This window comes from Pipistrellus kuhlii, unplaced genomic scaffold (assembly GCF_014108245.1).
Source record: "Pipistrellus kuhlii isolate mPipKuh1 unplaced genomic scaffold, mPipKuh1.p scaffold_m20_p_75, whole genome shotgun sequence".
NCBI classification, from domain to species: domain Eukaryota; kingdom Metazoa; phylum Chordata; class Mammalia; order Chiroptera; family Vespertilionidae; genus Pipistrellus; species Pipistrellus kuhlii.
The window spans coordinates 365,356-392,246 of record NW_023425579.1 but is presented as its reverse complement, the minus strand read 5'-3'; the positions used below and the strand labels follow the sequence as shown (position 1 = coordinate 392,246).

General features: G+C 64.9%; 2 protein-coding genes across 5 annotated transcripts; one reads left to right on the top strand and one right to left on the bottom strand.

Annotated features, from left to right (window-relative positions):
- Positions 1-675: 675 nt before the first annotated feature.
- Positions 676-17,721, top strand: MYBPH (myosin binding protein H). Of its 4 annotated transcripts, none has more exons than XM_045576148.1 (10): positions 678-1,824; positions 1,929-2,063; positions 2,636-2,803; positions 4,945-5,033; positions 5,131-5,326; positions 5,500-5,639; positions 6,006-6,165; positions 7,311-7,802; positions 8,048-8,069; positions 17,712-17,721. In XM_045576148.1, the coding sequence occupies exons 1-9, from the start codon at positions 1,518-1,520 to the stop codon at positions 8,062-8,064; spliced, it is 1,704 nt and encodes a 567-aa protein (XP_045432104.1). In that variant the 5' UTR covers positions 678-1,517; the 3' UTR covers positions 8,065-8,069; positions 17,712-17,721. The 4 variants fall into 4 exon arrangements, with proteins under 4 accessions (XP_036278951.1, XP_045432104.1, XP_045432103.1 ...); XM_045576147.1 differs by lacking the exon at positions 17,712-17,721 and adding an exon at positions 8,418-8,555 and having other exon boundaries at positions 8,048-8,084; XM_036423058.2 differs by lacking the exons at positions 8,048-8,069; positions 17,712-17,721 and having other exon boundaries at positions 676-1,824; positions 7,311-7,447; positions 7,616-8,041.
- Positions 8,354-26,891, bottom strand: ADORA1 (adenosine A1 receptor). Its single transcript, XM_036423064.2, has 2 exons — positions 26,554-26,891; positions 8,354-10,770 (listed from the first exon to the last, which is right to left on the bottom strand). Exons 1-2 carry the CDS (start codon positions 26,889-26,891, stop codon positions 10,128-10,130), a joined length of 981 nt encoding a protein of 326 aa, XP_036278957.1. The 3' UTR covers positions 8,354-10,127.

Here is a 26,891-nt window from a genome sequence, read left to right as displayed (position 1 = left end):
CAAGGACAGCCAGGGGTGAGAGCAGCCACAGCGAGGCCTCACCCCGGGGAGGGAGGAGACTGCCTGCGGCTGAGGACACACATAAGTCACATGTGTGCTTAATTTTACGTGGCAAGGCCATGCGTACACTGGGAAGCACGCCTGGCCTGCAATCCTTTCGTTTAAAGAAATGCTGCGCAGTGAAGACTTGTGCAGCCACCGCCCAGGAGGGGAAAGGAGACCTCAGTAATGCTCCCGAAACTCCGCTCGGCCGGCCACATCCTGGCTCCTCCGTGGTCTCGCCACTGGGGGACGCACTGGAGCAGAGAGCCTGCCCCCCTCTGCGTTTGCATGTGATGTGGGTGGGATGGCACCCTGGTGCACTCTGGGTGCGGACTCGCTCAGTCACCCAGGCACCCCTCGCCTGGGGTGCTCTCTCCCGAGGCGCCCGCTGAGGCATGTGATCCAGCGGGACCTTTCCTGCAGGGCTGTCTCCCCAGAGGCTCGGCCGCACCGAGGGGCGTGGAGTGTGCGATGTCTGCTCTGGGCTGGGTCCCATCTCACAGCCAGCCGCCCCAAAGGGATTCTTCCGCCCACACGCCCGGGGGTGGGAGCTCGTGTCTCCGAGTCCCTGACGCCTAGTGTCTGGTCACTGCATGGCCACCAGTCTGACGTGTCCAGGGAATGAACCGGGGAAGAGGAACACACACTGCCTCATCCCCTCCCCTGCCCATGCCACGCCAGGCCCTGCTTTGAAGCGTCTAGAAGGTTCCGAGTGCCGGCTTCCTCCGTGGTCCTTCCCACGCCCGCCTTACTGACACGAACCCACCCAGGGCTGGGGTGTGTCAGCGGCGCTGTGACGGGGGGAGGGGAGGGCAGGCGAGGGGGCAGCGGAGGCCCCAAGAGGGTCCCACCAGCATCTCAGAGGGGCAGTAACAGGGGCCCTGGACGCCCTTCCTGGGATCCCGTTGCTGATAGACCCTCCTTGGCGCCCCAACAACGCCCTCTCTGGGGCCCTCGGCCGCATACCCCACGAGGGAGACCCCCGGGGGCGGGAGGGCGGGGCGCGGCTCCCGGGGAGGCTATTTCGGGCCGTCTGGGCCCCAGCCCCAGGCTCCGGAGCCTGGGCACACGTGACCCCCGGGAGGCCAAGGCGGCCTGAGCTGGACTCACCCTCCAGAGGGAAGCTCATCGCCTCGGCCCTGACCCCTGGCACAGGCCCCTGCCAGCGTCCTCTCTCGCCCATCTGTGCCTTCCTCCCATCTGGGCACTGGCACCCCGGCTGCTGGGAGCCAAGCGGGTGATGGACGACACAGTGCCCTCTCAAGGGACCCTCCGTCCCTCCCCCGGAGCTATTCCTGGCCTGGGCGCCTCCCCGCTCCCAGCCCCCACCTGGCCTGACCCCACAGCTGGGAGCCATCTGGCTGGGGGTGGGGCGGCCTGCCTATATAAGCCGGGGCCTGGGTGCCCCGGCACCCTGTAGGCCAGACCCTCCACGCTGACCTCGGCACGCTCAGCCTGACCACAGCCAGCCGGCAATGACAGCGACCTCGCAGGCCCCTGACTATGGCCCCGAGGAGGCCGCCCCCGAGGTGCCCAAGGTGCCCGCGGAGCCCTCTGGACCAGGGGCCCCATCGGAGCCCACGGGCGAGGAGCAGGCTCCCGTGGCCGCCCCCGAGGCCCCGCAGGCCCCTGACCAGGGTCCGGGGGAGCCTGCCTCCGAGGTGCCCGCGGAGCCCCCTGGACCAGGGGCAGCACCGGAGCCCACGGGCGAGGAGCAGGCTCCCGTGGCCGCCCCCGAGGCTCCTGCCCCCGAGGCCACCAAGCCTGCGCCTCGAAGTGAAGGTACCAGAGGTGGGGCAGGCGGAGGAGGGATGCGGCACCATCAAGGACGGGGGTGGGGGGGCTCTGAGCCCACGCCGCCTATCCCCACCCCTCTTCTCCCGCAGACGTGCCCAGTGCCCCCCTGAAGCTGACCATCGAGGACGTGAGTGACAGCTCGGTGACCGTGAGCTGGGAGCCCCCAGAGAGTCTGGGGACTCAGGGCCTGCAGGGCTACGTGCTGGAGCTCCGCAGGGAGGGAGGTGAGCTCTGGGCGGACGGAGCAGGCAGGCACCAGGGAGAGGGCTTGGGGGACGCGGGCCCCAGACCCCACTCCGTGCAGGGCCAGGCAAGGAGGCAGGGGGGTCGGCGTGTCCCCAGGAAGCACTAGTCCCCCAGCTCCAGGGAGCCCCCGAGTGACAGCACACAGGATGGGGGCGGGACACTGCTCTGCGGAGAAGTGAGGGAGGGGCCGCCTCTCGGAAGACAACGCGGGAGCGGGCAAGCAGCAGGAGGCAGAGCAGAGGAAGGAACTGGGGGTGGAGGGAGAGTAAGGAGATGGTGAGGAGAAATGGGACACATTCCTGTTTCCACCTCCATGGTGGCCAAGTTTGGCCTGGCCTCGGCCTCTGACCCCACCTTGCTGTGCAGGTTGGCCACTGCCCACCTCTGGGCTGGAGCACTCCTCTGGCCACTCCCCCCAGCTCCTCCATCAGGCGTCCCCAACCACAGACACGAGGGCCGGGAGCGGGAGGAAAGGGGACCAGGCCCAGCTCCGCAGCGGGAAGGGTGCCCATAGCCACGAAGCCAGGGCCTCCGGCCTCTCCCTCCGCAGCCTCGGAGTGGGTGCCCGTGAACGCCAGGCCCATGATGGTGACCCAGCAGACCGTGCGGAACCTGGCGCCGGGAGACAAGTTCTTCCTGCGTGTGGCTGCCACGAACCCTGCGGGGGCTGGGCCCCCCGCCACGCTGGACCAGCCCGTCCACATCCGGGAGATCATCGGTGAGGCCAGGCACTCAGGGGGTGGATGGGGAGACCGAGGCCGGCGGGCAGAGGGGACGGCAGTCATCCCCGTCCCTATCATGTGGTACGCAAGCCACGTGCTGCCGCCATCTTGCATTTACACAGGTCCAGGTTCCCAGCAGCAATAACCCTCTGAAGGTCCAGGGGCCCATTTCTCTGAGTGCCCATCGCCCGAGCCTTGGGAAAAGGGTTTCCTGACCCAGGAATGGAGGCTCAGGGCTCCATGGTGTGGATGGATAAGCATCCGGACTCCCTAGGCTCAGGTCCCAGTCCTAGACTCCTGTCATCCTCCTATTGTCTCCCACCCCCCCGGGGGGGGGGGGCAAGGAGAGCTCACCTCTGCTCACCCCTGCTCATTCCTCTGGCCTGGGTTCCAGGGCTCCCATGGGGTCCAGGTCTCTGGTGGCAGGACGACAGGGCCCTCCAACGGCCCATGACCATGTCTCCATCCCCGAGGGAGCGCGGCCCCAGGGACCCAGCTGTTTCCCTTGCTAAGCTTTCTATTTGTGGGGCGCACCGGCCTCACGCCTACTCTCCCTGCCAGAGCCGGTCAGGTTTCAGTCTGTTCACGGCCGTGAGTCATTCCTTCGGGTCCAAGGTCTCTGGGGACAACCCGGGGTGCAGTGAGGAGAGACGCAGGCCAGCAGGTGACTGAGGCCTCCTCACCTCGGCCGCCTCCAGCCTCGGAGGTGGAACCACAGCTCGGGTCAAGGCCTCCAGAAATAGGGCCTTTGGTGGCCATGGGAGGGTCAAATCTGGGTTCAATTAGATGATCTCAGCTCCAGGGCCTGGAGATGTGGCCACGGCAACTTAGAGCCCTTGGCTGTCGAGCTGGGCCTCAGTGTCAGGGACTCGGAGACCCAGCCTCCAGGGCAGCGCCTCCCAGAACCCCATCCAGCGGGACCTCTCCTGCATGCAGGGAGCAGGAATGTTCTCCCTGGTGCTCAAAAACCAAGGTGCTCCCAGCCTTTGGCTCTGCAGCGCAGACATAGGGACCTGCCCCAGGGAGGGCCCCGGGAGCTCAGGCTCTCGCCCGAAGCCCGGCGCTGACAGCCAGCTTCGGCCCCTGCGACTCTGTGAGAATTCCTCTGGCAGCCGAGAAGGGGATTTCCTGGAGAGAAGAGGGGAGAGACTGTGAACAAACAGGACCAGCCAGCCCTCCTGGTGGGCAGGGCAGGGCGGGGGCCTGTCCAGGTTCCTCAGCTGCTCAGCTGTCCCTCCTTGGCCACCTGCAGCTGCCAAGCATTCCACCCGAAGCTGCCAGAGCCAAGTGCCCACACAGCTAATCCTCGGAGACACAGTGTTCCTTCTCCCTGTCTCCTCCCTCCGCCCTGAGAGCCACCAACTGCCGCCACCTGTCCATCCAGAGGCATTAGTCCCCTGCCCCCCACACCCCCCACACCCCCGCCGGGCAGCGGCTTGGCTGAACAGCTCCCCCGGGAATGTCCGTGGGGCAGGAATGCCCATGGTGCCGAGCTGCACCTGGTTGGGAGATGTAAGGACCCTGGTGTCCTGTCCTCGCCAGATTCCAGAGAGGCTTCCCAACTGAGACTGGACTGTGTGTGTGTGCGTGCGTGCATACATGTGTGTGTGTGTGTGTGTGTGTGTGTGTGTGCGCGCGCGTGTGTGACAGAGAGCAAGGGGATTGTCTGCTCTGGCGTCTTTTAGGAAGGAGACCTCCTAACCCTCCCACGTGACCAGGAGGCAGAACATGGGCACTTGGGTCTCTTGGAAGGTCCTGGGCTCTTGAGGGGGGAGGGGGCTGAGTTCGGAAGTCTAGGCTGTGCCCCCTTTCCGGAATGCAGGCAGGTGGGTGAGGATCCCCAACATGTGGACCCAGGAATCGGGGGCTGCAGGAGAGTCCCAGCCAGCCAGGGTCTAGGAGCCTAGGGAATCCGGATGCTTCTCCATCCACGCCATGAAGGCCCTGCCCTCCTGGGACTTTCTGGCTTAATTCCCCCGAGGGCTTTAGGGGGATTGGGGCCCCTCGATTTCTGGAGCAAGCTTCATTCATCCCACAAGATGACCCCACAACACACCCGAGAGCCCTCCAGCCCAGCCCATGGCCTCGCCGGCCAGCAGTCCACGGCCGTGCTGAGTGGACCCTCACTCTGATGCAGAGCCACCCAAGATCCGAGTGCCCCGCCACCTGCGCCAGACCTACCTCCGCCAGGTGGGAGAGATGGTCAACCTGCAAATCCCCTTCCAGGTGTGTGTACGTGCGTGTGCGGAGATCCGGGCACCAGCGTGGGTGGCGGTAGGGTGCTGGCACCTCCCTGCACACCCTGAGGGCTCCTCCCTCCCAGGGGAACCCCAAGCCCCAAGTCTCGTGGACCCACAACGGCCTCGCTCTGGACAGCAAGAGAGTGAGCGTGCGCAACGGAGACCAAGACTCCATCCTCTTCATCCGCTCGGCCCAGCGCGAGGACTCGGGCTGCTACGAGCTCACCGTGCGGCTGGAAACGCTGGAGGCCCGGGCGGCCATCAACATCCTGGTCATCGGTACGGGGCAGGGGGGGCAGCATACCCCGCCGGGGCCCAGACACCCCACCTTCTACCCCGCAGCTGATGCTTGTGGGGCAGGCAAGGGAGGCGCGACAGGAGCGAGATCCTGGGGGTGGGGCTGTCCGGCCAGCCCGGCCCTCCTCTCACTCCCCCGGACACTGGTCCTGCAGAGAAGCCCAACCCACCCAGCAGCGTCCGGCTAGTGGACGTCTGGGGCTGCAACGTGGCCCTCGAGTGGACGCCGCCCCAGGACACCGGCAACACTGAGCTCCTGGGCTACACGGTGCAGAAGGCGGACAAGAAGACACAGGTAGGCTCTGGGACACCGGGGTGGTGGGGAGGTGTGGGGGCGAGGGAGGACGTGGATGAGGAGTGGGAGGCCCAGCCCGCTGAGATCGGGGACTGAGTGCAGATCTGCCTGCCTTCAGCCCGACTCCCCATGAGGCTTTTGGCACAATCCCTGTCCTCTCTGGGCCTCAGTTCCTCCGTGAAGACTGCGGGGGGAAGGGGAGGGAGGAGGCTCTCTGAGGACCCTAATGACCCCGAATGACCCAGAGGCCCCGCCTCCCGAGTGAAAGCCCCTCGGCCGAGGGAGACGCTGCAGCTCCCAGGGGAGCAGCGCAGGGTGAGCAGGGAGTGGGGGGGGAGGGCGGTGATGACGGGCCGGTCCCCGCAGCAATGGTTCACCGTGCTGGAGCGCTACCACCCGACCACCTGCACCGTCTCCGACCTCATCGTGGGCAACTCGTACTCCTTCCGCGTCTTCTCGGAAAACCTATGTGGGCTCAGCGACTCGCCCGCCGTCACCAAGGAGCTGGCTCACATCCGGAAGACAGGTAGGCCTGGGCCTGGATGGGAAGCAGGCCAGTCCCAGCAAGGCTGACTCCCGCCCCCCCACCTTCACTCCCACCTTTTCCTGGGTGTCAGCTGCCCTCGCTGAGGACTTCTCACTGATGCTGCTCCACACACAGCCATGCACACACACACACACACATCCATGCATACACACAGCCATGCACACACATATGCATGCACAGCTGTGCACACAAATACCTATGCACAGCCATGCACAACCATGCACACACACAGCTATGCACAACTATGCACACATATGTACACACATGCACCTGCAAAGGGATGGATATGGTGGTCTGACTTAACAAAGACAACACAGCAGTCCCATGCAAATAAGAAGTGTCCCTTAGGAGAGGGAGACTGTATTTATTCCAAAGACGCCATGTGTCTGCAGACATCAGAGTGGTCACGGGCCTCGAGTGCACTGTCCCGGAGGAACGGGTATGAGGGCAGTGGGGACAGTGGACTCCAGCACGTTTGCTGATAACACAGACTCCCAACCCTACGATAAGTCCACGTGATGCACAGGAGAGACTCAGCCTTTACTCTCTCCACACCGGCAAGACCCCTCACGTGGAGTGTCAAGCCCCAGGCCTATCTCCGTCACCCTGCGCGCTCCCAGGCCTCCCCCAAGTGGAGTCTGTCTGGCTCCGGAAGGCACACGCTTGTGAGCAGCACCCTAAGCTGCAGAGAACTAGGGAGAAATTTCTGTTTAAAAAAGTAAAGCCAGCTATTTCTCCAAAGACAAACAAATCAGACGTAGCATCTCTGGCTGCTGGCCTCCATCAGCCAAGATCCTCTCCTCCCCTGGCTCTCCTGCCCGCCCTCTCTCAGCTCCCCTTGCGGAGCCCCCGGGTCTCAGCTGTGCTCTGCCCCCGGGAGACATTCTCCCCCTCCGTCCCCGCACACTGGCCAGGAACCCAGGGCCCGCACGGAGCTCCAGGGAGGGGCGGACGGTGTGGATTCCCATCCTCCTCTGGACGCTCAGACCGTTCTCTGTGCTGTCAGCGCCGCAGGCCTCAGAAGATGGGAACTGTGGCCCGCATCTGGGGAGAGGGCTGAGGTCCCTCCGAGGCGATCTCTTCCTCTAATCTCACCTTTACCCCCTTTTCTCCCGCAATCCCAGACATTGTTGCCAAACTTAAGGAGTTTGTTGAGAGAGACTTCTCAGAAGCCCCTTCCTTCACCCAGCCCCTGGCTGATCACACCACCACCTCCGGCTACAGCACCCAGCTCTCCTGCAGTGTCCGAGCGTCGCCCAAGGTGAGGGGCCGGCCCGGCAGTGCCTTGGGGAGAGGCGGGGGAGGGAAGGGGGAGGAGGACCACAGGGCAGTGGGGCAGAGGAATCTGAGCAGGCATCTCCACCAAGGCCTGCTGGGAGAGCCCGTCCCAGCACCTGCCTTCCAGCCTCCCTGTGACCCTGCTCCCCAGCCCAAGATCATCTGGATGAAGAACAACATGAACATCCTGGGGGACCCCAAGTACCGCACCTTCTCCGAGCAAGGCGTCTACACCCTGGAGATCCGGAAGCCCAGCCCCTTCGACTCCGGGGTCTACACCTGCAAGGCCGTCAACATGCTGGGGGAGGCGTCCGTGGACTGCCGGCTGGAGGTCAAAGGTGAGGGCTGGCGGAGGATCTCTCCTTAGGGACCCGCCGTGGGGCGCACAGGAGATGCCCCTCTTCTCCTGGGGACTGGGGGGCCGCACCCTGAAACCCGCGGGAGAACCGGGCAGGGCGACGGTGCTGGGCGGCCGGGACGGAGGCCCCATGTGGTGGAGCGGCATGTCCGCCGGGAGGAAGCCCGGAGCTGCTCTGGGTTCTCCACCCCAACCCGGTCCCTCTAACCGCGGGGTCTCTTCCACCCTTAGCCACACACTGAAGACCGTGACGGAGACACAGGTAAACCTGGGGGCATCTGGGCGAGGCGGGCAGGGGAGCAGGGGAGGGGCAGTCACACACCCCTCAGGGCGATGCTGGTGGGACCTGGGGGCAGGGATTTGGTGGACGATCTGGTCCTGGTTCTGAGAGACCTGGGGGGGGGGGGGACTGTTTCTTGTCAGAAAAGCAGGGCCGACAGCGCGCGCCCCTTCTCTAAGAGGAGGTTCTTAGGCGCTGGACAAGGGGGAAGAGGCAGAGCCCAGACGAGAGGAAGGACAGAGGGCCCCTCCCCTGCACTCTTCAACCCTCAGCCACAGTGCCCAGACCAGGGTCATGGGGCATGTCCTCTGCCAGGTGCTGTGGGCCTGAGGGGTCAGGGCCGCCAGGCCCGTATCCGGCGCCAGGAGTCTCCAGACCCCTCTCTGCTGTGACGACGACAGCGCTGCCCCCTGGCCCAGCCTCACCTCCCTCCCCCGAGGCTGCAGCCTGGCGCCCAGGAGCGGGCTGGCCTGGCAGGCCCCGGGATAGGATGGCTGGGCACCAGGACCCAGGACGGTGCCAAGACGGCTGTGCCCAGCAAGGCTTTACATGCCGGGCAGAAACCCCAAATAAAGGTGCACGTGTGCTGTCGGGGCCTCTGTGACTGATGATCATCTCGTGGGGGACAGTGGGGGATGTGTCACCATTAGGGGTCTCCACATGGAAGGTCTGGCAGGAGAGGACGCGGGAGTTGGGGAGGGGGGGCCTTCTTGACGTGAGACGTTTGAGGATCTGGCTCTCACGGTCAGGGCTTGCCAGGCCCAGATAAGAGCTGTGAGCACACCCCCCTCGCTGGAACCGAGGGCCTCCACACTTCCCGACTCCCACACCCTGACTGCCCCACGGGGTCCTCTCCTGAGGCTGTTGGCGCCCTCGGCGTGGCGGCGGGCGCCTAGCAGTGGCTCTCCGTGCAGGTTCACAGTCTTTATTCGTCAGGTGCCCCCGGGAGCAGAGCACAGCACCTCTGAGAGAGGCGAGGCCGGAACTGAGGCCTGGAGTCGCTACGCGCACAGAATCCTGCCCCTCCACCCTCTGCACCCGGCTCTGGGCTGGGGGGGGGGGGGGGTGTGTGAGAGGGAGTCCCCCAGAAACCCTGGAATCCCAGGCTCTGGAACAGAGCCCACCGCCCCTGAAAACTGGACGATTCCAGGGGTCCTGGGGCAGGTAAAGGCCAGCAGGACCTTCCCGCCTCCTCACTCAGAGGCTGGCTCCTCTGTCTGCTCCAGCCTGCCATACCCCCACCCAGGAGTGCCCGTCACCATGTCCACCCTCAGCAGCGGGCACAGTGCTCTCCAGAGCTGACTGTCTCCACCAGGCCAGATGCAGCAGAGAAGGGTGCTCCCTGGGAGCAGGGGGCCTGCTGGGCTAGAGCCCGGAGGACAGGCCACTCGCTCAGTGCTGCCACCTTCAGGCTGGGTGCGGCCCACACCACCACTCCACACTGGCTGCTGAGCTCCAAGCTGAGGCTCCCAAGGCTGGTGGGAATAAAGCTGATGCTGGAAATGATGTCTGGACTGGCTCTGTTTGCCTCCCTCTCAAGGATAGCCCTGGGCTGCTCAGGGCAAGGGGGCGGGCGCCGTGGCACCCAGCGTGGCCGGGAGGCTGGGGCTGTGGGAGGGAGGGAGGGACTGAGGCTCCTCCATGGCTGCCCCTCCCTGGCTCGGGCCCTGCTCCTCCAGAGAAAACAAGGCCAGGATGTGTGGCTTCTCTTCGTCACTCATCGCAGAGGGGTGCCCTCCCTCCTGAAGCCTGGTCCCCGGCAGGCAGACGGCATGGTCCCAGCCTCTGGGGCGAGAGCGCCCCCGCCCGCAGGCGCGGAGATGGCCTCCTCGACCTGAGGCAGGGGCTGCCCGTGGAACAGGCAGGCAGGCAGGGGGGGTGGCTCCAGGCCCTTCCCTCCTTCCCTCGGTCACCCCGTTTGTCCGCAAGGACGGCCCCACCCCAGCCGAGCTGGGGAGACCGTAGTCCAGGCGGCAGGGCGAGCGGGCGCGGAGGGCCCTGGCCGCGGCCCGGGCGGCAGCGGGTCTAGTCGTCCGGCCGCTCCTCCGGGGGGTCCTTGTCCGCGGGGCGCGCGGCCCGGCGGCAGCGGAAGTGGTCGTTCCAGATCTTGAGGAAGGTGGCCCGGAACTTGTGGATGCGGAAGGCGTAGACGATGGGGTTCATGGCCGAGTTGCCGTGCGTGAGGAAGATGGCGATGTAGGTGAGCAGGCTGGGCTTGTGGCAGCGCGGGCAGAAGAGGGTGATGCAGTTGAGGATGTGCAGCGGCAGCCAGCTGAGCGCGAAGAGCAGCAGGATGAGCGCCAGCGACTTGGCGATCCTCAGCTCCTTGCCGTAGTACTTGTGCGGGTCGCCCGCGGACGCCGACACCTTCTTGCTGAGCTGCCGGCGGATCAGGTAGAACACCTCCAGGTACACGAGCGCCATGAGCAGCAGCGGCGGCAGCACCCACACGAAGAAGTTGAAGTAGACCATGTACTCCATGCTGATGACCTTCTCGAACTCGCAGCGGATCACCGGCTCCCCGGCGCTGCCGTTGGCCGCCCAGGCCCGCTGCACCGCGCCCAGGTTGTTCCAGCCGAACATGGGCGTCAGGCCCACCACGAGCGAGAGGAGCCAGCAGCCGGCGATGGCCACCGCGGCCCTCCGGGGCGTCACCACCGTCTTGTACCTGGGGGGGAGGGCAGAGTGAGACCCCGAGGCTCCCGGCTCCCCCAATACCGCCCCCCAACGCCCCGCCAGGGCCCAGGGAGCGCGAGTGGGTGTCTTTGGCTAAAGTGCCGTCTCTCAGGGTCTGAGATTGGGGGACGCCCTGGCTCACCGCTCTTGGTTAGTGATGGAAATCACATGGAAAGTGGAGGATGCTCTTTACAGTTTTATAAAATCACCAACGTGGAATCCCTGTGTGTGCTGGGCGTGTGCCCTGGTGGCCTCGTCCCTGATTCCTGACGGCCCTCGTGGGGGGAAAGCACCAGCAGGTGAAGACGCGGAGGTTCACAGCGTCCTGCGACCTGCAGGCGCCTCCCAGCTCATGTCCCCATCACCACACAGCCACACAGCCACACAGCCACACAGCCCCTGTGCTGGCCACACAGCCACGGCTGCACCAGCCCCTCCCCTGTGCCGGCGACACTCACGAAGCACCCACACCCTCCTCCGGGCTGGTCCACTCCCCGGCCAGCTCCCCCCACCACCCCGTGCCCAGCTTCTCCTCCCTCCCTCCCTCCCGCCCCGTCACTGCACAGGGCTTGGCCTCAGAACCGGCTGCGCACACCCAGGCCCCTGGGGGATGGCTCTCAGGAGAGAAAGCTGTGCTCCTAAGCCTCTGCGCCTGTTCAGCGAGCTCTGTGTGCCGAGTCCCGGGCACTGCTCTCCGCGGGGAGCGAGCCGAGGCCGCCCTCCCTCAGCCCACCTGGGGGAGAAGACCCAGGTAGCACCACAGGAAGGAGGCAGGCAGTGAGGCGGCTGCAGGCGTGGCCTGTGTCCGTGAAAGGAAATATCCGGGACCCTGTCGAGGGGCCGAGCTTCCACACATCACGACACACGGACGCTGCAGACATGTGGGTGATCCAGAGCCTGACGAGGTGACAGCCCCGCACCCCCCCGCCCCCCGGAGGCCGAGGGCGTCCACGCCCCCCCATTCCCGTAAGCGCGCCCGGCCAGCGGCCAGCGTGTTCTCTGGCCGCACACGGCCGAGGAGCGGGAGCCAGAGGCCGCAGCCGGCTCAGCACAGCCTCGTGGTCATTTTCCAAAGCGGCTGCCAGGCTCCAAGCCTGTAAACAGCTCCTGAGGCCCGTGGGTGAGGGGCCCCCTCCCGGCTGCTTCCCGGTCCCTTCGCAGCGATGACGCCCCAGGCCCGTCCTGCTGGGTCTCACCACGGCCCACAGCCCCCGAAGGCCTCACGGGAAGGGGAGGGCAGGGGAGGGCGGTTTGGGGGTGGGAGGGGTCTGCAAAGCGAGGTGGATGGGACCTCATTGCTAATCTCCTTATCCTCCAGGTGATTCCACCATCCTCCCCTCCCCTGGGATCAAGTATCCTGTGTCCCCTCAGCACAGCCCGGGAGCTGCCCCACAGGCAGCATCTGCCTGGGGTTCCCTTCGCCTGGACCTCTGTTCTGCCTCAGCCTGAGAGGGCAGGGCGGAGCTGTCCTCCATTTTGTGTAACTGAACCCTAGCCCTCACCCAACCAATCAGGGTCAGCCAAAGCAGTGACATCACCGCCGTATAAAACCCCTAGACTTGTCAAAGTTCGCTCTGGTCTGCCATGCTGTCGGCGTGAGTGGGACGGAGCCCATGCTAGTGTGGACTTCAGAATTTCTACAATTGAATCTGATCCGGCTCCCTGGTGGTCCTTGGGGATCACGAACCTCAGCACAACAAGCCGAAGCCGTTCCCTCCGCCGGGACCCCAGCAGGAAGGCCCGCCTGGTGCCCATAATGCAAGGAGCCCCAGTCTGCCCCCCAAGTCTGCAAGCTACTGCATCAAGTCCTCCTCGAAGCTCTCCGTGTCCCAGAAGCCCGGCCGTGAGTCCCTGGGCCAGACCAAAGCAGCAGGTCTCCATGACGAGAGAAGAAGGCGAGGGACGGGGAGCCCCAGCGCCCTCAGCGGCAGAAGGAAGGGCTGCCGGGCACCACCCACGCCTGCAGGGGGTGGAGCGCGTGTATTGTCTGCAAGCCCTTCCGCACTCACACCCCGGAACCCCGTAGCATCCCAGGGGAACCCCAGTTTGAGGTTCAAGACCCAGAAGCGATCGAGCAACCATATGCCGAGTCTCCGGCTCCCAGACCAGCTCCGTTGGGGCGACGGGCTGGCTGGGCTGTTCGGATGCAGGATGATTGGCAGGTGGAGAAGGCCCCTCTCCTACAAGTTTGACCATGGGATCGTCTGGACCCCGTTCAAAGAGGGGCCTCCTGGAGGTGGGGGTGGGCCGGGAGGACCACGGAGAGAGGGTAGCACTGACTGTCCTCGGAGGACCCGCCGCGAGAGGAGGTGGTGCTGACTGTCCAGGTGGGGGCGGCGGGGAGGCACCTCCTCCTGGGAGAGGCCCCCTCTCCTCCCCCCCTGACTTCCTGGAGCCCCTGGTCACCTCGTTCCTGGGCTCCTCGGGCCAGGTCCCAGCAGACCCTGCGGCCAGCTGGGGTATCAGCTCCCATCTGTTTTTCTTGCTATTTTCTCCACGTGGGAAAGGCCCGGGGCAGGACCTCGGCTGAGGTGGGGCAGGTTCTCACAGGAAGGCTCCCTCCAGCACTCCCCTCCCCCCAGGCTAGGAGCACCACCTCTCCTGGACGTGGGAAAGGAAAGCAGAGGCTGCAGTCCTGAGTGCACGTGGCTGAGGATGGGACGTGCCTCCAACATCGGGGTGTCCCTCCCAAATCAGGGTGCAAGGCCTGGCCACCTCGGGCATGCTGGGAACTGGCCCTCAGCAGTGAGGGCTGCCTCCGGAGCGGGTGGTCCCAGCCGGCGGGAGGGGTAGCCACAGAAGGCAGTGGCACTCCAAGGGGGCCTGTCCCCGGCAGCTCCTTGAAGTTACCATAAAGGGACCGGCCACCTCGAGCCCCTCAGGGCCTGAGACCCACACCTGAGTCTGCCCTCCCTGTGATTCTTAGAAGCAGAGACACACTGCCGAAACCAGTTTGGCTCAGTGGATAGAGCGTCGGCCTGTGGGTTGAAAGGTGACAGGTTCGATTCCAGTCACGGGCATGTATCTTGGTTGTGGGCACATTCCCAGTGGGGGATATGCAGGAGACAGCCGATGGATGTTTTTCTCATCAATGTTTCTGACTCTCTATCCCTCTCCCTTCCTCTCTGTGAAAAATCAATAAAATATATTAAATTTAAAAAAAAAAAGAAGAAGAAGCAGACACCAGCTCCACAGCACCCACCAATCCATCAGCATCTGTGGAAGACCACAACGTGGAAGGCCGGTGTGTGTGTGTGTGTGTGTGTGTGTGTGTGTGTGTGTGTGTGTGTGTGCAGACTCTCAGAGGGAGGGCAGAGCCTGAAGGAGAGGCGGGGAGGAGGGTCCCTGATGCCGAGAGCGAGCCTGGCTAGAGGGGAAAGCCGGTCCCTCTGCAGCTGGTACCAGAGCAAGTGAACGGCCCAGAAGTAGGGCCAGAGGCGGAGGCTCACACCCTGCACCCAGAGGGCGCTCCAGGGACAGAGACTGGTGAGGAGGAGGGGCCGGGCAAAAGGCGGGGCCTCAGGTGTGGTCAGGGAGGGTCATCCAGGGCTGCGCGGGTCACAGTCAAGGTTCTGGGGTTTGTTCTAAGCCTTAAGCCCCTTTGCTGGACCTAGGACTGAGGAGCGGAGCGGCTGGAGCACGCCGGTCCTGAGCCCGGCTCTGCGTCCCAGGGTCTGAGCCCTGACGGCGGCATTTCCCAGCCCCCGGGCCAGGTGGGTCCTCGGGAGGCACGGCAGTGCCCACAGGGAGGGACAGAAGCCAGGACAGCTCCTCCTTCTCGGACCCGAGGCCACTACACATGCTAGGCAGCAGCTGCGTCTCCTGGGCTCCACCTGCCACAGAGAGGCCCCCACAGTCCAGCCCTGGGGTCCCAGACCCGTCTCCCCCAGCGCCTGCAGCCCCGGGTGTGTGTGTGTGTGTGTGTGTGTGTGTGTGTGTGTGTGGCTGCTGGTGGTGCTGACCTCTGCGGCCTGCCTGCCCCGGCCACCTGGCTGTCCTGCCTGGCTTTGGGGCTTCACCATGGGCTCAGCCAATTTCTGGCACTAAACGCATTCTGAACTGGAAACACCTACATGACCCCCATGTTCCTGGTCGGACCCCAAAGGTTTGTCTTGACCCTGAAGCAGAGGAGCTGAGTATAGTCACCACAGAGGACTCCCTGCCAGCCTTTTCACGGATGGTGCTGACTCAGAGGAGAGAGAATTGTAGGGGGCGGGCAGGTGTCGGGAAAGGCATGGTGTGTGAGGCCAGGGGAGAGGAAGCGTCCAGCCAACGTCCGAAACCCGGGCAGGGACCCAAGGCCTGGCTGTCCTCCGCTTCCCTGTCGCCGGCTCCCGCACGGGCCCACGGCTGGGAGAGAGGAGACAGGGGTGGGGGTGGGGTCAGCACTCTCTGGCATCCTCTGCTGCCCTGAGGCTTGGGGCACCGGCCGAACCCTGTCTGGCGTCCTCCTTCCCTGGCGTCCGGGGGCGCGGCTGGTGCACAGCTCCGTCCTCTCCCCCAGCCTCCCTCCTCAGCGGGAAGTCAGCCACTTGTAACTCAAAACTTGGATCTCAAGACCAGGAAGTGAGGCTTTCAGACCATTTAAACTACTTCCTGCCGAGAGAGTCTTGCTCCCCAAGGAGCGCAGGAAACCAGATGCAATCTCGGCAGGCGGAGGGCTGGGCACGTGCCAGGGGCCACGTTGTCGGCATTAACTTTGCCCAGAGGAATCTGGGGGAGGGCCCCAGAGGGGCTGGGCGTCTGGGTCCCGAGACCCGGCTGAGACTCTGCCTGGGCCCCGTGGCATCCGGCACCTGGGAGTGTCAGTGTCACCCCCCCCCCCCCACGGGGCCCTCCTGAGCCCGGGCCAGGCCCCCGCAGCCCTTGGGGGAGGAGGGCAGAATGGGTCCTGGGTTCTCAGCACCGTGGCCCTCGGAGCCGCTCCTGGTCACGTGGGAGGACTAACCACCCACGGCCGGCGGGAAAGACGAGGCACCAGCAACCGTGGGTGCCTCCCACCCCTTTCCTGCCCCCGGGCACCTGGGAGGAGCAGGAGGAAGACAGCTCCTGCCCGGGAGCCGGGTCTGATGGAGGCCGAGGTCCCCCCCTTTCCCCCCTCCCCAGGCAAAGGGAGCCCCCAGGGAGGGGCCAGCTGGTGCTGAAGCATCTAAGGCCACACCCACCCTCAGAGGTCGCACGGGACTGGGACCGGCCTCACGGGTGCCTTGTTCCTAGTGCTCCCACTCGGATGCCCAGGGGGTGGGTTTGCTCAGAAGTTCTGACCCAGAGGAGGCCACAGGGAGGGGGTGTGGGAGGAGGTCCCTGACCCCTGAGGCCGGTCTGTGGGGACTAGGGCGTCTGACCCGGCAGTTACCCCCGGAAACAGCCCTGACCTCAGCACTCCAGCCACTTCCTGCTCAGGGGCGTGGCTCTCCAGCCCCACGTGAAGCCAGGACACTCCCGCCAGCCGTGGTGACTTTCCGACTCGCCAGGTGGATGGAAAAATCCATCCTCTGCCCAGGGGTCAGTGAGCTGTGAGAGGCCGGCTGCCCAGGGCGCCGCAGACGCGGGAGGTGGAATTCCTTCTCCGTGACGCGGGCGGCCTGGCGTCAGAGGCGTCACGGGGGAAGGAGCCACCGTGGTCCCCAGCTGCCACGCAGGGGAGAGCCAACTGTTCGGCGTCTCATCCCATCGCCCCGGCTGGGGAGTGCAGAGAGGGGCCCACACTGCCCAGAGAGGGGGCTGCCCCCGGGGCAGCCAGCCAGGACCCCGAGAGCGGCTCCTGCAGGGACACTGCTAGCGGCAGGAGCCCAGGTCCCGGCCAGGCCGGAGGGGGAGCTGGCCTTGCTGAAACCCTCCCCTTGGCGGCAACTGAGTCCTCAGGGGGACCGAAGCGAGGCCAGTGGGCACCCGGGAGGGGAGGGGGGAGGACAAGGACCAGTGTGGGGGGCGGGGCGGGCACATTCAGTTCCAGGAAGGGCGCCACCCAAGGGTGCTGCGCTCTAGCCACCTGCCCGAGGAGGGGAAGACCGGGCACCACGGGATGGAGAGAGAAAAACATTCGCTGAGGACTCAGATCTGCGTTCAAATCCCGCCCCCGCCCCCTCTCCTGATGATAGCTGGTGCCTCCAGCTGGTCGAGGTTCCTTGTCCTGGGGCTCGTCTGGGGCCCGATGGACTGAGAGGCGTGCTTGGCCGGAATAGTGGCTGAGCCAGGCCCCCCTAGTGAGCAGCAGCAGCTGGTGCCCATTGTGTTCACACACACACACACACTCACACACACACACACCCCTCCCGAAGGACCCCCTGGAACAACTCAACAGCAACAAAAAGATACTGTTTCACTCGGGGAGGCTGTTTACATGGCTTCAGTATCCACTTTGTATCCAGCTCCCCTCACAGCTCCGCCTCGGGACAGAACCCCTGTGTTCCCGGTCTGTCCACGGGTGCCGAGCCCAACAGGGCCTGAGTGGGAGTGGGAGCCGGCCCAGCACCTCCCTCCCCTGACCCCTGGGGTGCAGGTTTACGTCAGGAAGTCCACCCTGGGGTCCAGCTTCCGCCGGCTCCCACTCCCTGCCCCTCCAGCCACGGGGGCCGGGGCAGGAGGGCCTGGTGCAGTGGGAGGTGGGAGGTGGGCGGATCCCCTGAGGATCCATCAATCCAATTCTCTGCTTTCCTCCCTGAGCGTTTCACTCCAAGTCCCCAGAGGGTGGGAGCCAGGCCCGGGTCCATGTGGGATCCCAGCACCTGCCAGCATCCCTGGCACACAGTGGGCACCCAGCAGCACTGCGGAAGGAGAGCAGATCCCTGCACAAAGCTCCATTAAGACCAGAAAACGCAGAAGAGGAGGGGGCTGGGGAAGAGGCAGAGAGTGAGCCAAATGAACGGAAAACAGTTACGAACGTGAGAGAGATTAACTCAACGGCAGCAGTCCTCACTTTGGGGGTGAGAGAAGGAGGAGGGGGGTCGAGGCTTCATGCTCCTCTCCATCCCTCCTGCTTCCCCACCCCCCCGCCAGCACACAGAGACAGACAGACAGACACACAGACAGAAGCCTCAGGATTTCTAGTCCACGCTTGTGCCCCTGCCCCAGCCACCACGTTAGGCCTCGTAATTGGGGGGTTCTAGCAGGAGTCCAACTCAGGCCCTCCTGCTGCAGGACCAGCTCTGCTCTGCCCGCCAGGGTGCAGGGGAACAGCCTGTTCTCTGGGGCATGTCCTGCGCCCCTGAATGGAGTGGCAGGGAGCCGGGCGGCAGCCTGGCAGCGTCCCAGAGCCGCCTTTGAGGGCAGATCAAGCAGCTCATTCTCAGTCAGTGCTCCACCTTAGCAAAGCCCTGCAGAGCACTCACATGGGCCAGGAGCATGGAGGGGGGTCTCAATGACGGGGGTGGGGGGCAGGAGGCAGGGGGAGAGGGAGAGAGGAAGGGGAGAGAGGAAGCTTATTAAGTCAGAGCCTTTTTTCCACCCACCATTCATGAAAGCTTGAAAGCACCGTGCTCAGAGCTGGAAACAGAACATCAGGCTGCGGGCAGCCATGGGCCTTTGGGGACTGAACAGGCCGGAGCCGCGGGCAGCCCCGGCGGGTGAGGGGGAGCCACAGTGCTTCCCTCCCCCACGGACACCAGTCCCCACACGAGGGCCGTTCGGATGGTCCTGTCCACGAGCACCAGCTCTCAGGTCCCCGAAAGCCAAACACCACACCTGTCCCTCCCTCCCCGACCCTGACCCCTGACCCCTGACCTCCTTGGCTTCCCGCTTCCCCAACAGAGGCCATCCTGGAGGGAGGAGGTCGGCGAATCCGCCGCCCGTTTCCTCGCTGTGACATGGAGTGAGTGACGCCTTCGCCACGGGCCTGGTCTCCATGGTCCCGGACCGCTTCCCCACATCTCCTTCCCTCCTCGGCCACGGTCACACCGCTGGGGCTGGACACGGAACTGCAAGTGGGTCAGAGCCCGCAAGGCCTGTTCGGGCCCTGAACCCCGAGGCAGGGCGTGAGGAGGTGAGCACAGAGCCTCCTTTCCCGCACTCCCACCAGCTTCCCCCCAGGCCCCCGGCACTGCCTCTGTACAGCAGGCCTCACAGGAAGCCCGGCCCCACCTGGTCTGCGAGGAGCCCGGGAGCAAGGGCCGTGTGGGTCCCGTAGGAAACAGGACCACGAACCTCCTGCTGTGGAGAGATCCCCCCCTCGGGGCACACGCAGAGGAAAAGGCGGGATCGGGTGGGAGACGAGCGGGCAGAGGCTCTTCAGCACCACTCCCAGGGCTTCTGTTGGAGCCATTTCACAGATGGGAAGACCGAGGTCCAGGACGGGCCACAGCAGGCTGGGCTGGGGTTGGAGTGGAGCCTTGCCCGTGCCCTGCAGCGTGCCTCTCCCTGGCCCATGGTGGGTGTCCCAGACCAGCTCAAAGCCGGGAGGGAGGGCCTGTGCCTCCCTGAGCCATCTCCACCTCTCACCTCCGAGCGCCTGGTGGGTTATTTCTGCCGCCCGGATGCCAGCAGCACCCAGATTTAGCTTCCCTGCCCTTGTGACCAGGCGGCGTGCGGAGGAGCTCTTGCAGGCCCTGGGCCCTGAGAGGAAGCAGCCGGGCCGACAGGAAGCCACGCCAGGCTGCGCCTCGGTCCCGGCTTCGCCCTTTCGGCTCGGCTGAGCCTATCTCCCTCCAGCCCGTCTCACCGGGGACACTCCGTGGGGACGGCGGTTGAGGGACAGTTACCACACAGTGTCCATTCCGGGATCTACCGGCAGAGGCTCAGATCCCACTTTCCTGCTTGCTCTCTTGTTTTCAGGTTCCTTGATCACCCTGCCTCTCACTACCTGCATCTGTGAAATTTTATTTCCTTTTGTGTGGACACCAGCCTCACCAAAGGAAATAAAATTAAATTTGCTGCAAAGAATTCCAAGCTGTCCCGAGGTCCAGGGGAGACCGTCAGCTGGCAGACGCCCAAGCCCGGCCCACAGTGGCTCTCCCAGACCAGCTCAAAGCCGGAGGGAGGCCCTGGCACTGAGCCCTGTGCCCGAGCAGCGACAAGACCCGCCCTCACCTGGGCCCCGGTCTCTGTGGCTCCCAGCCGCGCCAGTCACTTCCCCTGGCCTAGCGCCAGCACTGCCCGTGTAAAGGAACCCTCAGCCCTCACTGTGGTGGGTGTGTCAGCTGCTCACCTTAACCACGCAGGCGGGCAGACAGGTGTGGGGACACCGCGGTCCGCCCCGCATCCTCTTCCCAGCAGCTGCAGGAAAGGCGAAGGAGGGGAGTTTACCTCCGAGCCTCTAGGCACGTGGTAGTCTTCCCAGTTTACAGATGAAGAAACCGAGGCTCAGAGATTTGGCCGAGGAGAGAGCAGAGCTGAGGCTCGGACCCCCATGCCCTGGTGCCAAGCACCCTGAGGAGCTGGGCCGTGACTTCGGTCACTGACCAACCGACAAGGAGCTGTGCAGTGGGCCCGGGGCAGACCAGGCCCTGAGCTGGGGCTCTGGGTTCCCAGGCCCGAGTTCCCCTCTTCCTGGCGGATGGCGGTGTCTCTTCTCTCCCAGCCTCCCCCAGAGGGCAGGGGCTCCCCTACGCTTGAGTCGCCTCAAAGATGTTTCCCTTGATCATTGTTCTTCCCGTCTTGACTGCAAACTGAGTTCAGACTTGGGACACATTCTGACGGGAGAAGGGGTGCCTGGGAAGGTCCCCTCCTGGCTGACCCTCCAGGCCCTGGAGCAGCCCCGGCCGCAAGGGCTTAGAGCTCAACACCCGCTGCACCTGGACCAGCCCCAGAGCCTCCCTGTGGCTCAGGGAGTTCTTATGGGTGCGGAGCCTCCATTCCGCTGGCTGCCCACTGCCCCTGCCCGCTGCCCCGGCCCCGATCACCAAGCCTCACGCTCATAGTCCAGCAGCTCCAGTGGGTGGGAGACGGAGAGGAGGTGGGTCAGCTCCAGGCATGGGGCACGCCCACTCCTAACTACTCACTCCCACACTCGGCCTGCAGATTGATGCCAAGCCATCAGGCCAAGACTTGAGCAGCTCTGAACTGCAGGCCAGAGGCCAGATGGGGGAGGCTGAGGGGGGAGAAGGGTCAGGGGATCCAACCTCCTCCCCCACGCACCCAGAGCCAGCTCACCCCTGAACAATGAAGCTATTTTTCCTTCCCTTTCCGAGAGCGCTGCCTTACAGACAAACATTTGCAGGAGGGGTTGGAATTAAGCCCATTTTATAGGTGTGGAAACTGAGACCCAAGCAGGTAAGTGATTTACCCAAGTTCACTCAGCATTAAGTGTTGGAATCAAGGCTGGAATATGGGTCTTTTCATTCATCTGTTCAACTATTCATTTGACAGTTATGGTTACACTTAGCAGGTATGTGGCTGTTAGCCTCAGCTTTCTTAGGAAATGTGGGAAACAGTGATAGGTTATATCTCTATATATAAAAGGCTTATGTGCAAAGTGTCCCCTCGGGATTCAACCAGGAGACCGGGAGTGTGATTGCTCACTATGATGTGCACTGGCCACCAGGGGGTGGCGCGGAACATGGCGGGAGACCAAGGGCGGCGGGGTAGGGGGGAACTGGGATGGGGGCAGGAAGTGTTTGAGCACTGGTAGGTGTTGTGAGCGTTGTGGGGGTTGTGTGCCCGGGGCCGGCCGCTCGGGCCTCCTGCGGGGCAGCTGATGAAGGATCAGCCTGGGGGCCTGTGCCCCGAGGCCTGAGGACAGGGCGGGTGTCACCAGAAGACACTTGCTGACTAGAACATGCAAACCATGCTCCTGACTCAGGGAGACTGATGGTGGGGGAGGGCCGCCGGCCGGAAGGAGCAGAGCTTGGCTGGGACTCACATCTGGGCCTGGGAGGGAGGGGCTGTGTGGGACAGCGCTTTTTTTTTAATTTCTAAAAATAAGAGTACAGACAGAACCCCTGCGCACACACGGTGTGAAGGTGTGAACACGCCTCCCCCCTCCCTCTAATCGCCTGAAGCCGCCGTGACCTCTGGCAGTGATGCCTCCCCCGGCTCAGTCCACTCTCAGCCCCAGGCCTGGGCCTGCCAGCAGCTCTGAATGGCGTCTGTGTTCCTCCCGGCCCGGCCGCTGTCATCACAGGGCCCTGGGAGACCGAGGGGGCGGGCATGGAGGAGGGGGGTGTTTACTCTGCAGAGGACAGGCCCGTGCGGTGTCTGCTGAGTCCCCACACACTCGGGACATCCCTCTGCCCTCCCCCACCCCCACCCCCCGCCCCCACCACTGAGCACCGGGCCTGCCAGGCCCTTCCCCTCTCAGCTGAAAGCGGAAAGCCTCCTGACGGCCGTGAGGACCTGGGCCCGTGTCTCCTGACGGCGGTGAGGACCTGGGCCCGTGTCTCCTCCTGACGGCGGAGAGGACCTGGGCCCGTGTCTCCTGACGGCCGTGAGGACCTGGGCCCGTGTCTCCTCCTGACGGCAGTGAGGACCTGGCCCGTGTCTCCTCCTGACGGCTGTGAGGACCTGGCCCGTGTCTCCTCCTGACGGCTGTGAGGACCTGGGCCCGTGTTTTCTGACCGCCGTGAGGACCTGGGCCCGTGTCTCCTGACGGCGGTGAGGACCTGGGCCCGTGTCTCCTCCTGACGGCGGTGAGGACCTGGCCCCGTGTCTCCTCCTACATGGAGCCCCTGAGGGAGAAGCCCTGGCTCGGCCTCCTGGGAATGACAGCAGCCGGAGCCGCGGGGGGCTCGTCCGGAAACCGGCTGGGCCTTCGAGAGGCCCCTTCCTGGAGCTGGAAGCGGGGCCCGTCTGCCGGACCACGGGAAGGGGCAGCAGCAGGGGTGAGCGAGAGGGGACCCCCGAGGAACCCCGAAGCTGCACTGGAGTCTAGAGGATGCGGTCTCCCCTAACTCCTCCCGCAACCTCCCTGTTCCCTTCCAGAGGTCACAGCACCATCGCACCCCCGGCCCCCGAGATTCCTTCTCCCGCGGGGCACGGCCGCTCCAGGGCCGGCCGGTCTACGGCTCACAGGCTGTGGTTTTCCCGTCCTCTCACCTCCTCAGCCTCCACCGCCCGCAGCGCCCCCCCTGCACCCGCCAACAGCCCCGCTTGGTGGGGACACGCATTGCGCTTCCTGCATCCCCGGCTCTCGCTCGCTAATAGTTTATTCGGGACTTTTGACCTTTTCAATATGAAATTGGTTTTCCGGCATTTCCTGCTTAAAGCACTTAGAGGCTTCTCAGTGCACTTAGAGGAGAATGGGAACTCCTGACCCCGAGCCTCAGCCCCACCCCACCCCCCACCTCAGTCCTCGCCCCTGGGAGCTTCTGGAGACACGCACTGCCCCCCGGGGATCTGGAGAAGCCACAGAGAAAGCAGGCGGCCCCTCCCTCGAGCTCTTCTCCGTTGTCCCTGCAGCTCCTGCCCTTGGGCTCCAGGTCCCACGAAGGCAGTGACCTCACACCCGACACAGGACCCATCACCTCGGATCCATGACGGGACGAGGCTCAGGGCCGGGCCGTGCCATGGGCTTCTCCAGGGACGGTTCAGGGGCCGGTTCTGCTGCCCCTGATTCCACAGCCTCCTGACTCAGTCCCTGTCCACTTCCGAAGGAATCATTTCACACCCGTGACTCTACATCGGCCTCCCGCATCCTCCCTCTCCATCACGACTCACTTCCCCCTCACCTCCCAGCCCGGGCACCCACACTCTGCCTCCTGCCCTGGAAGCATGCACCCTGACCCGGAACCAGATCGCGACCTCCTGGTTCACAGGCTGATGCTCCTCCGCTGAGCCACGCCGGCCGGGCGGACTTTTCAATCACAATCAGCATCCTCCCGTCCCTCTGCCCCTCCACCCACCCCTGATGGGCACCTCTCGGCGCTGTGCGTCGCCGAGGGTCTTTGCTGAGAGCTTCCTGCCGGGCCTCTCGGGCCAGAGGCTGGGAGCATGTCAGCATGGGGGAGGGCAGTGACCTTGGACACCTGGAGGAGTGACCTTGAACACCCAGAGCCCTCAGCCTCCGCTTCCTCCTCGCTGGCGAGAGGCTGGACATCCGGGCTCCCTACGGCTCCTCTTGCGTCTCCCGCTCTGGCACTCTGACTCATCGTCCTCACTCAGAGGCAGAGAGCAGGTGCCCAGACGACAGGGCGATGCTCTGGGACGCGAGGCCGCAGACCGCAGCCCGGGGGCCCCAGCCCAGGAGCACTTTGCCGTCAGAAGCCCCAGCTGGCCGGGCAGGAGGCCGCTGATGGCTGAAAGCGGACACACCCTAATCCACCAGATTCCTTTCCCGCCCGAGCAGAGCCGGTCCCCAGGGCCGGCTTCCCCCACGCCTGGCTCTGCTTCCCGGTCAGCAGCCCGGCCGGCAGGCTTCCAGCTGTGGACAGAGGCAAGGCCGAGGGGCTCCCCTGCCCACTGGAGTGAAGGTGAGGAGCGAGGAAGGAGGGAGCGCAGGGCTGAGCGGGGGCAGGGACGCCCTGCTGACGGCTGTGTGGAAAGTCTCAGGCTGATTCACAACACAGAGGGCCTCGCTGGCTGCAGACGCTGGTGGACCCTGTCTCCCCTGACCAGACGTTTGCACAAATTTCCAAACCTCCCTGAGCCTCAGACCTCAATTTATCTAAAAAAAAAAAAAAAGTGTCTGTAGAACAGGAATTTACAGTAACGTCTACTACTGAGAGGCCATGAGCATTGCGTGAGATGAAGCAGTTATTGTAGAAACCCAGCATCGAGCTAGTTCTTAACATGCAGAGCTGTCCCAGGATCTCAACACACAGCACAGGCAGGAGCGAGAGCTGGAAGGACGCCCTCTGTCTGACGGGCGCGGGGAAAGGCCCAGAGAGGCTGAGCCCCGTGTCCAGGGCTGCACAGCTAGTTAGCAGCACAGCATGTCTCCTGAGGGTCCGTCCTGGGCAGACCCCGAGCCCGGCTTCCTGCGGAGACGGAGGGACGGACGGGGAGCCCTGCTGCCTCCGTCGCTGCCCCGGGACACGGACGACCCACCAAGGAGAAAAGGCAAGTGCGGACGTGACCTCACGGCACTTGGCACCCCCTGTGGCACCCCCTGAAAACGGGGGGGAGGGGAGAGCTACTGTGTAACAGTACGAGTGGGGGGCAGAGCTTCCCACTCAGCCCCTCAGAGCCCCAGGTTAACAGTGATGCAATGACAAACACACACACACACACACAGACATCGTGGGGCAGGCGCATCACAGTCAGGCCCAGCGCTGCGAGCTTCCCGTCTTTCCCGCCACTTCCTGGCCCCTTTTACAGACGAGGAAACCGAGGCTCAGCGGCAGCAGTGAGTCCTGTCTGGGGTCACACTAGGGACGCCCAGGAGGGCTGCACGCAGGTCCACATGCTTAGCCTCCTCCAGGGAGCAGCCTCGGGCCAAGAACACAGCCCCTCAGGGCCCGCTCCTCCCCCTCCTCCCTCCTCCCTCCTCCTCACTCCTCCAGGCCAGAGCACAGAAGCCGCCCCGAGGGAGGGGCAGGCTGCAGCCACCGCCACCCCCGGGCCAGTGGGGCACATTCCGCTGTCACACCGGGACCATCCTTTGATCTGCCTCACACCCACTCCAGACGGTTTCCCAGCCGCTTCCCTGACGCAGGGACACTGTGTGCTCGGCTCAGAGGTCCCGCCACCCTGAGGGCAGGGCCAGCCTCCCTGCCCAGCCCTCTGCCATCCTGGGGAGCCGGCTGGCACAGAGATGGAGAGCTCAAAGCCCTTCGGTGCCCACCGGTGGGGCTCTGGGGCACACGCCTGCCTCTCCCCTGAGCAGCGGTCCCTGCCCCACCTCCTGGGCTGGGGAGGCAGGCAGAGAGCTACATTTCGGTGCTGGGTGTGAGGGGTCGGGGAGCCAGGGGTCAGGGGACCCAGGCTCACTCCCCACGGCAGCAGGACCCCCTGGGGGTCGGTTTTCCCTTTACCAGCTCCCCTGGCGATTCCCGATAGGATCATGGTGAGAACGGGGGAGATGCCGCATGAAAAAACGCTCTGAAAAGTCCCACGACTGTAACGCAAGCAGGCGGTACGCGGGCGGCCGGGCTGCCTGGGCAGACGGCCAAGTGAGGCCAGAGGCCCCGCGCCCCAGATGGGAAGCAGGTGCCAGCGGCGGCCAGAGCTGACCCATGGGACTGAGAGGGGCAAGGGGCGTCCCCACAGCCCGGCTGGCAGGGTGCCCGCGCTCCCCTGGCACTGGGCGGCCCAGGCATTGCCCGGTGATAGGACCGGGGCCTGGAAGTCCTGGGCACGGAGCCCTATCGGACTCGGCACCCCCGTGAGCACGGCCACCAGCAGGCCACCCCCCCGGGGCTGCTGGACCGGACACGTGGGCCCCTCTGCGGTGACCACAGAGACCTGCTGGGTTTGTGACGGAACAGGGACATCCAGAGAAGGGGCCTGTTTCTCCCTCCTCCTGCCGGCAGCCGAGATCTCTGGGCAGAGGCTACCAGGGCACCGGAGGGTGGAGCCAGGGCACATGGAGGAGTGCCTCCGGGAAGGCTGCCCTGCCCGGCTCCTGGCGGGAACCACCCCAGCAGCCTGTTCCTCTTATGCCCCCTGGGACCAGTGGGCTTAGCTCGTTTCCCCAGCGCTCACCTAGACTGTCCTGGTGGCCCCTCCAAACCCTACCCAGCAGGCTGGGCAGCTGGCCGGGCCCTGAGAACAGCAGCAGCTTGGCACGGGGCTCCTAGGCACTGCCCAGCCCCGTCCTCCAGCCACCAGATCCTCCTGCTTCCACCACAGCTCGGCCCAGCACCCCAAGCGGAGGGCAGAGGCGCCTGGGGACCGGACACCTGCCCCGGAGGACTCCATGTCCCCCGTCTGTCCCCTCCAGACGGCCCTCCGCGCCAGGACTCACCGCAGCGGGATCTTGACGCGCAGGTAGCGGTCCACGGCGATGGCCAGCAGGGCCAGGATGGAGCTCTGCGTGAGGATGAGCACGGGGCAGGCGACCATGAGGCAGGTGTAGAAGGAGGTCTGCGGCCCGATGTTGATGAGGATGGCGAGCGGGATGACCAGCGCGCCCACGGCCACGTCAGCCACCGCCAGCGAGGCGATGAAGTAGAAGGTGGCGTCCCGCAGCGCCTGGTTCACCCGCACGGCCCAGATCACCAGCACGTTCCCCGGCACGGACACCAGGGCGATGAGCACCTCGATGCTGATGTAGGCGGCCTGGAAGGCCGAGACGGGCGGCAT

Coding starts and splice junctions, on each gene's coding strand:
- MYBPH (XM_045576146.1), top strand. CDS start 1,518: ATGACAGCGACCTCGCAGGCCCCTGACTATGGCCCCGAGGAGGCCGCC. Junction 5,327..5,499: donor CATCAACATCCTGGTCATCG/GTACGGGGCAGG, acceptor CTGGTCCTGCAG/AGAAGCCCAACCCACCCAGC. Junction 5,640..6,005: donor AGGCGGACAAGAAGACACAG/GTAGGCTCTGGG, acceptor CGGTCCCCGCAG/CAATGGTTCACCGTGCTGGA.
- ADORA1 (XM_036423064.2), bottom strand. CDS start 26,891: ATGCCGCCCGTCTCGGCCTTCCAGGCCGCCTACATCAGCATCGAGGTG. Junction 10,771..26,553: donor CGCGTCAAGATCCCGCTGCG/GTGAGTCCTGGC, acceptor CCTCCCCCCCAG/GTACAAGACGGTGGTGACGC.